The sequence below is a fragment of the Antennarius striatus genome, chromosome 12 (assembly GCF_040054535.1).
Source record: "Antennarius striatus isolate MH-2024 chromosome 12, ASM4005453v1, whole genome shotgun sequence".
NCBI lineage: Eukaryota > Metazoa > Chordata > Actinopteri > Lophiiformes > Antennariidae > Antennarius > Antennarius striatus.
The window spans coordinates 9827565-9840279 of record NC_090787.1 but is presented as its reverse complement, the minus strand read 5'-3'; the positions used below and the strand labels follow the sequence as shown (position 1 = coordinate 9840279).

Genomic DNA, 12715 nt, shown 5'->3' with positions numbered 1-12715 from the left:
CCACTCCTTTTATTGTGACTGGCACAGAAGAACCCGCGGCCACACCTTTGATAGACTTGGGGTCTAGACATTATACCCATTCACAACGCTAAATGGCGCCAGATATCTTTAAAGCGAATGCTGAACTGCACACCTCCATGTTAGCCGGCTAGCTAGCAGGAAACGATCAACAATCAGTCAGCTTGTTTAACAGGTTAGCATTGTTAGCTCTCTGTTTAGCTGGTTTGGAGACAACAGGTTAGTCAGAAAACTCCCGACAGACGAAAAAGTAAACCTAATAAAGACACAATTTACTCCCCAGGCCAAAGCGAATCCCTGTCATGAAGAAGAAAAATAAAATAGCGTTAAGAAAGAAAAGAGAAGAAAATAAGAGAAGAGATAACAGAAAATGGAGAAACGTAGCGACAATCTGGAGAAAAGTGGGTCGAAGATCGGCCAGGTTAACCGGCAGCTGAGGAGAAGTTATGATGCAGTTATTGCAATTTTGTTGTTTTATCACAGTAGATTGGTTTATTTACATTTCAAAAACCAGAAGCCATTCATTAAATGTTCAGATATTCAGATGTGATTGACAGTTTTTGCATGATTTGAATGAGGCAAAATAACATGCTTTTTCTCTCGAATATATTGTTTTAATAACTTGTTTCAGATGTACTGTATTTTCTGTATAAAAATTACATTTGGTGTTCAAAAAGTCTATTTTCAAACTTGAGTCTTGAAAAAGAGGGGTCGTCTTATAATCAGGGTTGTCTTATATTCGGGCCAATACGGTATTTGTCATTTTATTTCGTTATAATTGATTTGATATAAATGAAATTAAATTACAAGAACATTAAATATGAAAACTTAGATAAATGAAATGCTTGTACTCACCGAAACAGCTTATTTAAACACAAAATCCATTCTCCATTCTTTCCTCAAGAACACTCCGTTAGCTAGAAACAGGTTAGCTAGAGCAGGTTAGCTAGAACAGGTCAGCTCCTTCAGGGATCACACCCTCCTCTCACTAGAGTTTCTCTTCAAATGTGCGTCTGCATGGCGCCGCCTTCTCAGAGTGAGTATCCAATCACAGGACACGTACATGTCAGGTGAACGTGAGGCCAGCTAGAAGGCCTCAGTGTCGCCAACTCGTGATCTGATTGGCTGTTGCATCTGTCAGCGTTCTAGCTTCTGAAGGTCCTGGGCAGATTTCATTCAACCTAGCAACACAAGCTAGCTGAATTCTGATTGGAAAACCCCTCTAACCTAAAAATACACTGACACTGACTCGGTGTTGGCCTATGTCATATTATATCCAAATGTATAATCATGTATTTAAACATATAGTTGAATATATTTATTTCAGGAAAATGCCTTAAAATATAATTAACTTATATCATAAATATTATCATGATTTCTGGTTATGTTAGAGCAGCACAGAAGGCCTTGCTGGCCCTGACTGCCCACCAGTGGTTAAGTATATATTAGTGTGATTACAAGTGGTATCAGTAGGTGTGGGAAAGTTGATATTCACTTGTCGTTCAATATGTACAAAATTGCTATGACCATTAGAATCAAAACTGCCATAAATTCTGTAGGTCTCATCTCTCGAGGGATGAACCGACCTGGAGCCTGGCGTTCACCTACGCCGACACAAACTACGTCCCATCTCTGTATAGGCAACTGTTCTCACAGTGTTACACAGTGTTATGGTTTGCGATATGGTTCCTCCACTTTCTTCATCATCATCCTAGTGTTCTTGTGATTTTATTCATTTCCGGCCAAGGTAAAAATATAAGACAAAAAAGGGGAACAAGTCGTATGTGGTTTAAAGAAACTGGTGGTATTCTTTCTTTTTCACTATGCCCCATCAAAGTTTGATAGTGTGTTCTGTGTTATCTCCCTGTGTTTTTTCCCCCCTTCAGATCCCCAGAGTGGGTCACATGCCAGTACTGTATATCCTTATCCCCTTTTAATGCCTTACATTAAAGGTTATGCTGCTTATTTGATTTTTTTTGTTTTGTTTTCAATTGTGCCAAAAACATTTTTAACTCAAGATGCAGACACAGCTCACAGCTTGAATTCAGTCTTTGTTTGGTTGCTTTAACAAACACCATCAGGTGTCTGCACAGCAGAGCATTATTGGACTGCTGGTATTGTGCTTTTGTGCTTTTTTTCTTATGCAATTATATAACAATGATTGAATGTGGAAAATTACAGCCTTTGTTTCCCAGTTGATACCCCATAGTCAGATAAAGTATGTCTCCCTCTATAAAAGATGCTATGTGGAATTTCCATATGAAAATGATTTTAGACCATTGGGAGTTCAACTATGAACTCTGACCCTGTCTTTTCCTGACTTTGCTTTTTCCAGGTGCTCATACAGAATAAGAAGATTGATTTGAGTCATGTGACCTCGAAGTGTGGCTCTCTAGATAACATCCATCATCGGCCAGGTAATGGTCAACCTGCACACAATCCATGGGAAATTCAGGGGAATGCTGCAGAAGCATTTAAACCAGCAGGTCATTGGTGCAAAATCTCAACATCTATAATAGGAAATTATATTGAGGATGTCAAGTCCTTCACAATATTGTAGATGCATTGTGAGATTTGAAAAGCACTGATGAAATGAGGTGCCGGCTCCTATCCTTCCTTTGCTTCTTATTGGTCAATTCTTGAAGGACATCAGGATAACCGGTACCCAGAGGTGGGTAAGACATTGAAGGTAGCAAAATCCACCTACATCAGCTATGAAAGGGTAAGAAATCACATCTTCACACCTTCACAAACTTGTCATTTGTGTTTCATCATAAAAAAAAGTGTCAATTCAAAATAAAGACATGCAGAACATTGTCTTCTGAAAGTGATTGACTCAGCATTGGGATAAGATCTCATCCAGTTGTACATGCAAGCTGCAATGTGTGAGTGACTGCTTACAGAACACATCAGCTCACAAATTAAAAGATCAGCATTCGCCACCTCCACCTGCTAGCCCAAGCAGGTCCAGCAGAAACTTCAAGTAGCGATAGATAATGAGAAAATGTTCTTGGACTTATGGGCTTTTGTTTGGTCTATCAGATGAGTAATAAAGCTTTCAACCTGTCGATATAATCCAAAAATATGATGATAATGTATTTTGCAGTTCATTTTAATATCCTGAAGCAACAGCATAGTCACGTGAAGCTTTGGCACTGATCTCTACATGAAAAGTGGTGAAATGTATAGTTGATATGAAAGACGGATCTGTTAACAGGCAGCTAAAATGAGAATGTGTTGTAATTCTTGGTGGCCCTATTGTTTGTCCTGTATGTCTTTACCTCATGTGGGTGAATTTGAAACAGGACATGGTGATGGAATCAAAAGACCTTGCAGGCTTTGAATGACTTGTGCTCACATTTCTCAGGCTGCTTGTAGAGGATCACAGGACAATGTTGCCACAGTCAAAACTAATGATCTAACTGACCGGTATTATAAGGCTTTCTGGATGCAAGAACTTCATAGTATGATGACTGAAGTCACTGAAACACAAAAAAAGTATGCTAATGCTGATCCAGAGAATGCACATTTCCTAAAGATGATGAGGTATGATTGATCAGTCTATATATAAGTATATAAGACTTGCCAGGACCGCAGTACAACCAAATAAAGATCATTTCTAGAGTCAGGTTTGATTATTAATTTCTATTAATGGATTTTTAGCATTGTACTGTTTTTTGTAGGGGTGGGAGTGGTGTATTTGATCACTTCCAGTATGTTTTCCAGACTATATTGTCTTTTCCCTGGTTGTGCTTTTTTGACTACTTTGGGTACTGCAGTGCCATCTGCTGGTTCTTTCTGGTCCTCTGACCCTTACTGATTGAGCAGTTGCTGACTGTGCAAGTTCTTTCAGCACAGCACTACATTTACTTTTCAGATATAATCTGTTGTATACATCACTACAGGGTTCCACAATGCCTTAAGAAGTAACATCAACACATACTGTGGCTTAGGAGCTTTGTCAAATTGATTTCCATGGACAAGAAACTGCTCACAAACTTCACATCACCATTTGCAAAAGACTAAGCCACAGCAGTCTATAATGAGATTTGTAATATTTTACCACATGGCTATCTGTTGAAAAAATTTGGACTTGGTTGATGTTGGAAAGCACATTGTCAGCCATGGAAATACATACTATAGTATAAATTGGGGCACTGGGGTGTTTGCCAGGATTTAAGGGAGGGCACCATATTTCCTTTGATGAGGGACACACATCTAGCAATTTATTTAATCCTTTCATACTCTAGTAGCTCCTCAAAATACTGTACACAATGTTAGCAGACTCTGCCTATTGGAACTGTCAGGGTCCTCCAAATGCTGCATAATATTTAAGGAGTGGTCCTCCATTGTTCTGTTCATTTTTCATTGTCCTTTGCAAACATTTGTGGTATACTGTATAACATTTTATTAGATGAGTCACATCTGGAGGAATTGGCCAGCACAAATCTCTCACCTCAATGTTAAAGCTGTTGCGAAGACTTACAGAGCTAATTTTAACCATCCCCTCTATGTCTGATATCAAAACCTATCCTCACACAGAACTCTGTCGGGTGATTCTATATTACCCCATATTCCTCCAGTGATCCTACAGTTGTGATTGTCGGGTGTCAGCTGATTTTTGATTGTGTACTGCTTCTGAACTCTTTTTGCTTTTTGTGTTTTTTTAACATTTGCTTTATTTATTTTTTTCAGGTGGTGGTCACGTGCGTATAGAAACTGTGAAGTTGGACTTCAAAGACAAAGCCCAAGCCAAGGTGGGTTCCCTGGATAATGCTCATCATATTCCTGGTGGAGGGAACTTCATGGTGAGTGTCAGCTCCATGCTCCCAATCCATGATTTAAGGAATAACAAGTTTTTGAGAGATTGTTTTATTCAGTTTGGATTGAAGATCTATAATTCATGGTCATATAATTCAAGACCTTTCAGCTCCTTTAAATTGTCATTATTCCTGTTCAATCGTTATGAAAATCACTACAGTGTAGTCTGATGGGATAGATTAATAAATTAAGTTATATGTATTTATGTAGGATATATATATATATATGTATATATATGTATATATATATATATATATATATATATATATATATACACATACATACACATGTATACTGTATTTATATATATACTGTATATTTATGTATGTAAATACACACACACACACACACATATATATATTTATATATGGTGATGTGTATTGATGTGTCTATCTTGCCAATCTTCCAAAAACTTGTTGTATTCCTTCATCTGTCGTAGGGGGGAAAAGGTATAGTAAATTGTTTTTATCGTAGTATCAATAAATAATGTGGAGAGTATTATACAACCTCATATTAGGTTTATCTACTGTTCATCTTTGACTCATTTAAATATTTTCATTTTTGATGATACTAAACTGGTCTCTTCCTTCTTCCCCATCTACTTCACACATTGTCAATCACCTGTCTTCATTAGATTGAGAGTCATAGGCTGACATTTCGTGACCATGCAAAGGCAAGAGTGGATCACGGAGCTGAGATTGTGGTCCAATCTCCAGGCCTGTCCAGCTCGATGTCACCGCAGCACCACCGAGACAGCCAACTGTCATCCTCTGGCAGTCTTAACGTGACGGATTCTCCACAACTAGCGACCCTGGCTGAGGATGTTACTGCAGCTTTGGCTAAGCAGGGTTTGTGAACAATGAATCAGTGGATTTCAGCTCTGCATCCCAGATATCCTAATCCTGTTCCCTTCAAACTTTTCTGCCTACTTCTGCCACCTTGAGGCCAACCTCAGCTAAACCACAGCCTCTAAACATCTCCATTTCAAGATCCATCACTCTTAAGTAGAGACTTCAATTACAATACAGTATACTGTATGGTCGTCATTATTTAATGGCTATTTTATATTAAGATGTGTTATTTCTGATTGATTTTGTTGGCCACTTTCTTTTTGAACGATGTTGCATATAAAAGTTCATTCTAGGCACTAGTCCTAGATTAAGTGGTGTACGCAAAAAGTGGCCAGGTATTGGCTTGTCTGGTTCTGGAACAGCGTTTTGGACAACATGAAGCCTTTTTTTAACATTAAATAAGAGGTAATGTGGCTATTGCACCCTGCAGCACATGTTGTCACTCAGTAAACGTGCAAATACACACACACACACACACACACACACACACACACACACACACACACACACACACACACACACACACACACACACACACACACACACACATACAATAAGGTTTTTGGCGTTCTTTAAATCCTAAAAACATGAAAAGACATTATGGCTATAAAATATACTTGCAAAATTACAAGAACTAGACCATATTATGGCAGCATGTATTGATTCTAATATTAAAAGAGGCTATTTTGTAATTTTAATATTTCATCACTTATTGGATTAAGATCAGACATGTTCATGTTTTGTAGTTATTAGTTGTTTACAGTGTAATGCTTGGTGACAATGTCAGACAGCTGAATTGGTGTTACTAAGGAATGCAGTCCTGTTGATAAGTACGACACCTGCTCAGTAGCTGAATGCAGATGCCTGTCTATCCATCAGAACAATAATAAACTTATTCCTTTAGTTACAGCTGCAGATATTAAGCTCACCTGAATAAACAGATCAAATGTTTCCTCTACTCACAGGCTGATGTTATGCGCAACGGAACGACAACTATAACTGGAGATTTAGCATAAGATGCAGCTACTCTGAAATCTGTTTGTGTGTGCGTTTGGTGCAGATCCCATGCCGTTTTTGCGACGTATGCTACCGTATCTGGATGTTTTGTTGCAATATGCAGGAGAGGAAAGTGGAAAAAATATTTTTGAAAATCCATTAACAAGACAATTCATAAGGGAAAATAAAACAACAGAGGAACTCATATCCTGTTACATCTGTTAGGAAAAAAAAATGTGTTTGAGTGATCTAGTTTCTTTTACCAGATACCATTTGTGGTTTAACCTGCCTATTTAGTGCCCTCACCTGCAACTGTTTGTTTGCTTCTGTGTTTTTTCTGCATACCCCATCTTCGTGTGACTCCCTCCCACCTCCTGCTCCACCCTACAGCAGCTGTAAATGTATTTAAAAAGTCAAGTAGATGTATGCAGTTTTTCTCTTGTTGATATGACACAATTACAATTATTAATGACAATAAAAAGGACAAAATGACACTGGAGCACTGTCTTCTGTGTAGATTATAAGATCCACACATATCCACAGCTGGATGTTAGCTTTTTTTTGTGCTGAGAGTTATATCAGACATTTGATACCACTCAGATGTGTACATCACTTATGATACCACAGTAAACTAAAGACTAGCTTAGCTTAGTAGAGGATAATAAAAAAGTTAAAAAGGTAAGGTTTTGTGCTAAACTAAGCTAAGCTAATACTATGATTGTCAAACATACAGGAGACTGGTATCAGGCTTTTCAGCTCACTCTTCACTGGAAAGCAAATTAAGGTAATTACTGAAAAGTCAAAAAAATAATCATTTAATATCAGTCTAACTGAATTATGTATGCAAAAGCATTTGCATCAAGCAGATAGAGTCAGAAATCTGAAAATAAAATGGGAGTTTGTGAAAAGTTTATTGTGAAATGGCAGAGGATACAATAAGTTAAGACCTACGGATGGGTTGGCCAACGAGTGGATTCATTTTGTAATCCAGTCATTTCAACTGGATAGATAGAGATTTAGCCAGACAGTACAGTGACAGGAGGGGATGGTCATCAGCTTCATCGTCATCCCGTGTTCCCCTCCATTACTGTTCCACTGATGATAAAAAAAGTCTTAATAAGACAGGGAACTGGCTTGATGATGAAGAAAGAAAAAACTCAATGGAAATCAGAAAGACTCCACAAAGAGCATGAGGAGAGGAAAAAAAAAAGCACCAGTTGGAAAAAAAAATTGTAGAACAAAAATAAAAGGGTTTAGGAAATGACATCTCATAGTCCTTTGATCCCCCTGCTTCCTCATGTGGAACAGGAAACAGTGAGTGGATGTCGTGACACCATGGGGTCTGCACATATACGATGCTCACCACCACTGTGGCAGGGTCCTTAAACAGACATGATGTGCTTGACAAAGGCTGTAGATGGAGAGGAGAAATGAGTTGACTGGGCAAAAGTGTAGTGCTAAAAATCACATAACACAGCCAACATCAAAAAAGTGTCTGTGCCATTTAAAATGAACTATCTCTCATAATAAACATTGTAGTATGTGGCTCACCCTCATAGTTGACACAGCCGTTCTCATCCTCCTGTCCTGCCATCAGAGCATCGATTTCTTGCTCGTTCATCTTCTCTCCTGTGGGGGGGGGGCAGAGGAGAGCCAACGTCATCAATATACGCTCACATAGTAATACACCGACCATTAAAAAACCTCAGGCACGCTGTCCTGACTCACCCAGTGTTGAAAGAACGATACGCAGCTCAGCACCCATCACTGTGCCGTTACCCTCCTTGTCAAAGACACGCAGACCCTCAACGTAGTCCTCATATCCTGCCTTGTTTGGGCTGTTGATGATGGTCTGGAGCATGGGCAGGAAACCCTCGAACTCTACCCTCTTGTTGGCCATGTCTGCATGGTGGGAGGCGGAGAAGACAGTCAGTTTCACACAGAGGTAGACAGGTTTGAGATGGAAGTTACTACATGTAGAAAATCACTGGCCGCACTTCCCCAGCATCAATAATGCAGCTTCACAAAAGACTTCTTTCATAATGTGTTGGAGTAAAATGTGTGACAGTGTTGAACTGGAATACTACATATTTCTTTTGTATAATCCTATGTGTTAATCTGTAGACTTCAGCCATGACTGCAGAATGAGAAACATTTCTGGTTCTGTCATTCTGGGTTTAGGAGGCAGGCATTTGACACCTGTCCCCACAGAGAGAACCACTGAAACTATACATGTATGCATTTTTATGATTATACCAAGTTATATCTAGAAATATAGAGTATAATGAAGGGAGCAACACCTGAACCGCTTTTAAAGTTAAGAATTAGCATAGTGCTATACCCCATGTTTGGATTAGGTATTACATGTGTCAGGACAACAACTGAACTACTAGCTGTGAATGCAAGCAAGATTTCAGCCATTATGTGCTTAGTAAGTATAGATTTCTGTTGTAAATAAATATCTCTAATATTTTTGCGTATAAGATGTTCTCCATGTGTCCTCCCTTTTACACATTTTTATGAAAACACTAATCTAATCTAATCTAATTTCATTTCAAACTAATTAAAACTGATTTAACAGCACATGAATTTGACTAATTACAACCAGATCTGTCATAAGGACAAGCTAGTCATCTCTTGCTTTTCATACACACTCACCATTTAGTGGTGACACATACCACTCACATCAATCATAATCATAGATATTCAGTAAGTGAGTAAACTTTAAATGCAACTCTTACCATCAGCGCTGGGGTTTCCCAGCAGTTTGGTCACCTCCTTGTTGGTGGGATTCTGTCCTAGAGCGCGCATGATGTCAGCGATCTGGTTGTAAGCCACCTTGTTGTCACCCACCCTGTCGAACAGACCAAAGGCCTCCTTGTAGTCTGTAGAATGGAGGGAGGGATGAGAGGGTAATGTGATCCCTAGTGAATCCAATATTTATAGTCTTTAAAGGAATTCTAATTTTACAATTTAGTGTCTGTGATTCCTCTGGAAACCATAGCATGACGTAGCATGACATAGTATGACGCCCATGTTTCTTAATGTTTTTTTTTTTCTTTTCTATATTTTCATCAATTATAATCAAGCAATAGTTTTGGAAAGTTTAAATGAATGTTCCCACTTAATTTATTACATCAATCTGGTCTACCTGAGTTTGTTTAGAGAGAACTCTCAGCTAAATATAAATTATTACACTCAAACTAATAGTTTATTTATTCAGTTTAACATTTAGAAATATTCATATACCATGTTGAATGATTCAAAAACATTATTATAAACAGCTCAAGCTTCAGAATTCTGTGTTTTTCTATATGTCTTTATGGTTCATCTTCTATAGAAGTTGTAAAAGACATTTTTCCCACATATGGAGAAAATGTTAAACCATTTACTAATTGTAGCTACACACCTGCCAGCAGGTGGAGGCAGCTCCTTCGGAAACTGACTGGGGGGGGGGGGGGGTCTAAAACAAGGGTAAGACTTCTCCATGGGTTGAGGTATTTTGGGCTGAATGGACCGACTCCTGTCGAGTTCCATCACCCGACATACTATTTCTATCTCAGCTGTCTCGTCTCTCTTGCTGTCTCTCAGCAGGGCTATGGACTCTTTTAAAAGACCACCTTGGAATTGATAAACATAGCTGAGAATATGAGTCCTGTCCTTTTAAAGGCAGGACCTTCTGTGGGTGAGCTGAATGAAAGTGGGGAAGGTTGACATTAATTTAAAAAGCATCCAACCAGATGGAATGGTGTCCAAACTAGGGTGATAAGGTTATGAGGGATCTTCAATCACTCATTGTTCTTAAATTTTCTTCTGCAATCCCTGAAATAAAATAATTATTTCTGTAAAACCATGAAGCATCGTGACACTGATGTCATTAGTCAAGGAGAATGAACAATCCCTAGGTCATATCAGGACAAAGTGATTATCTGAATTCATTCAAAGCTCAAAATCTGCCCTTTAGATATTGAATCTAGTCTCATATGTAAATAAAAAAATATCTAGGTTAATTAGTAATAAGTAATCTGAATCATTTTTAAAAAGCAGCTACTTTGCTGTATTTGTTTTTCCTTCCCAGGAAGACAATTAGTGTAACTGACTTGTGTTTGCTTGAAATGAAAAGCTGAAGATATTAAACACAGGAGTAGTATTTCATTGTATTTCATTGACAACAGATCACAATAACAATATGATGGATATGAACCATTAAATTAATTATTTTTTTCCATACATTTATCCTTGAGACAATTATTTCTTTGTGAATCTTTGAGAAGTTAATTCATCCATGTTTGAAACGCTGTTTTGTTTTCTTTCCTTTTTTTTTTTTTAAAAAAACATTCTAGACTTTAAAATTAAAAATTTAGTGCACCCTTGAACAGAGGTGACCATTGTGAGAGCCAGCATCATGTCTGCTGCTGGTTGGCATTGAAATTCTGTTCTTCCAGACAAGGTGAAAGTACTTTGTATTCCTTTATGGTATACTCATCTCTTAAATATTGATTTATTATAATAATATGCCAGAGAGTAAGCCAAGATATGAGTTTTATGGGCTGCATAGAGGATCACATGTTCACAAAGGCTAAATAAAGTGTATTTACCCTCAATCTGGTCTCCACTGAACTCAATCTGGAAACAGATAAAAAAACAAACAAAAGAAAACATTAATACAAAAAAACCCCATAAATACGTAGGTTTTCCAATTACATCTAATTATTCAACAAAGGCCTTCATCCCTGAATCCAATCAGACTCTTAATTCAAGTGAAGAGGATTACGCTGGGATTAAAATTGTCCGTTTGCCAAAATTAGCTTCACATGGTGGAACCCGACCCCTGGAGATCCATCTTTAGCTCCATTAACATGTCCACATTTGGTGTCAGCCTGCGTGTCCGACACACGTCAGTCACCGCTCCAGCCAATGGGGAGAGCAGTGGGCGTGGTCTAAACCACAGTGCGCTATCCATGGTTCTACTCATCCGTCCGTCCTGAGTTTGTCCCGAGGCGCGTCACACCTGCGCTCATAAACTAATGATTTCCAAGTGTTACAATAAAAGTAATAAAGTGAAAACGGGTCTATATTAATGCACATTCCACAGGAGTCAACCACACAACATCAACACTGCAATCAACCGGACAATCAACCGGTTGCGCTGTAAATAAACCTAAGATACAGGTCCTTTTGGTCTCATATTTGACCTCATTCCAGTGAGAGGCATAAAATGGCCAAACAAGATCTGGGGCTGTTTCCCTTAAACAGCTCTAATGCTGTCATAACTGCTCGTGTATTGAAAAAGTTCATCATCTTAAACTCCATCCCTCCCCGCAACGGAAGTCATACTTTCACGGTCATATACCTTGACAGAGGACAGGTCGACAGCTTTAGCGGCTGGAGCGGGGGCCGGCTCTGGTGCTGGGGCAGGTGCCGGTGCCGGTGCAGGTTCGGCCTTCTTGGCGGCAGCCTTGGGGTCTTTCTTCGGTGCCATTTCAGCTGACAGTAGAACTGCTTTGTCCCTGAAGTTTAGACAATTCCCGGTTCGGGTGACAACACAAGGAGTGTAGAACAGAGTGGAGGGGACTCGGAGAAAGAAATCACAGCATGGGCGTATATATATGAGGCTATTTTCCTCTTGACCTCCGTCAACACTGTTGAAGAGCGAGGATTGGATAGCGGATGGGAGGGTGTGTGTGTGTGGAAGAGGTGTTCTCTCTAAACATGGAATATGAAGCTTCAGGCCAGAGAGTATTTATGCCACATATGAAAAACGAAAACATTGGAACCTGTGTGAAAGGTTGCCCGAGGCCACGCCATCTGCTGCTCACAAAGCAACTTCTTCCAACAACAAAACAACTTATTTTTACGCACGGCGTTGCGCATCAATACGCACGACCTGTACTCACACGAGAGAGACATTCTAAGCGATCTGAGAATAATTAAAGACTTGTTGGTGCAAAAGACGAATAATGTGAGAAAGAGAGAGAGAGAGAGAGAGAGAGAGAGAGAGAGAGAGACAGAGAGAGAGAGAGAGAGAG

General features: G+C 39.0%; 2 protein-coding genes across 4 annotated transcripts in view; one reads left to right on the top strand and one right to left on the bottom strand.

The window, feature by feature from the left end:
- Positions 1-6168, top strand: part of map2 (microtubule-associated protein 2) — a 61635-nt gene extending 55467 nt beyond the window's left edge. For 2 of the 3 annotated variants that reach the window (XM_068328779.1, XM_068328777.1), the window contains 3 exons: positions 2354-2435; positions 4714-4826; positions 5474-6168. In XM_068328779.1, the coding sequence (XP_068184880.1) occupies positions 2354-2435; positions 4714-4826; positions 5474-5695 (417 nt within the window). In that variant the 3' untranslated portion in view covers positions 5696-6168. The remainder of the gene's footprint in view (positions 1-2353; positions 2436-4713; positions 4827-5473) is intronic. The other variant, XM_068328778.1, reaches the window with a different exon arrangement.
- A 1410-nt stretch (positions 6169-7578) lies between these two features.
- myl1 (myosin, light chain 1, alkali; skeletal, fast) lies at positions 7579-12276 on the bottom strand. The gene is made up of 6 exons (XM_068328780.1): positions 12040-12276; positions 11285-11312; positions 9428-9571; positions 8415-8588; positions 8238-8315; positions 7579-8097 (listed from the first exon to the last, which is right to left on the bottom strand). The coding sequence occupies exons 1-6, from the start codon at positions 12166-12168 to the stop codon at positions 8069-8071; spliced, it is 582 nt and encodes a 193-aa protein (XP_068184881.1). The 5' UTR covers positions 12169-12276; the 3' UTR covers positions 7579-8068.
- Between the last annotated feature and the right edge of the window lie 439 nt (positions 12277-12715).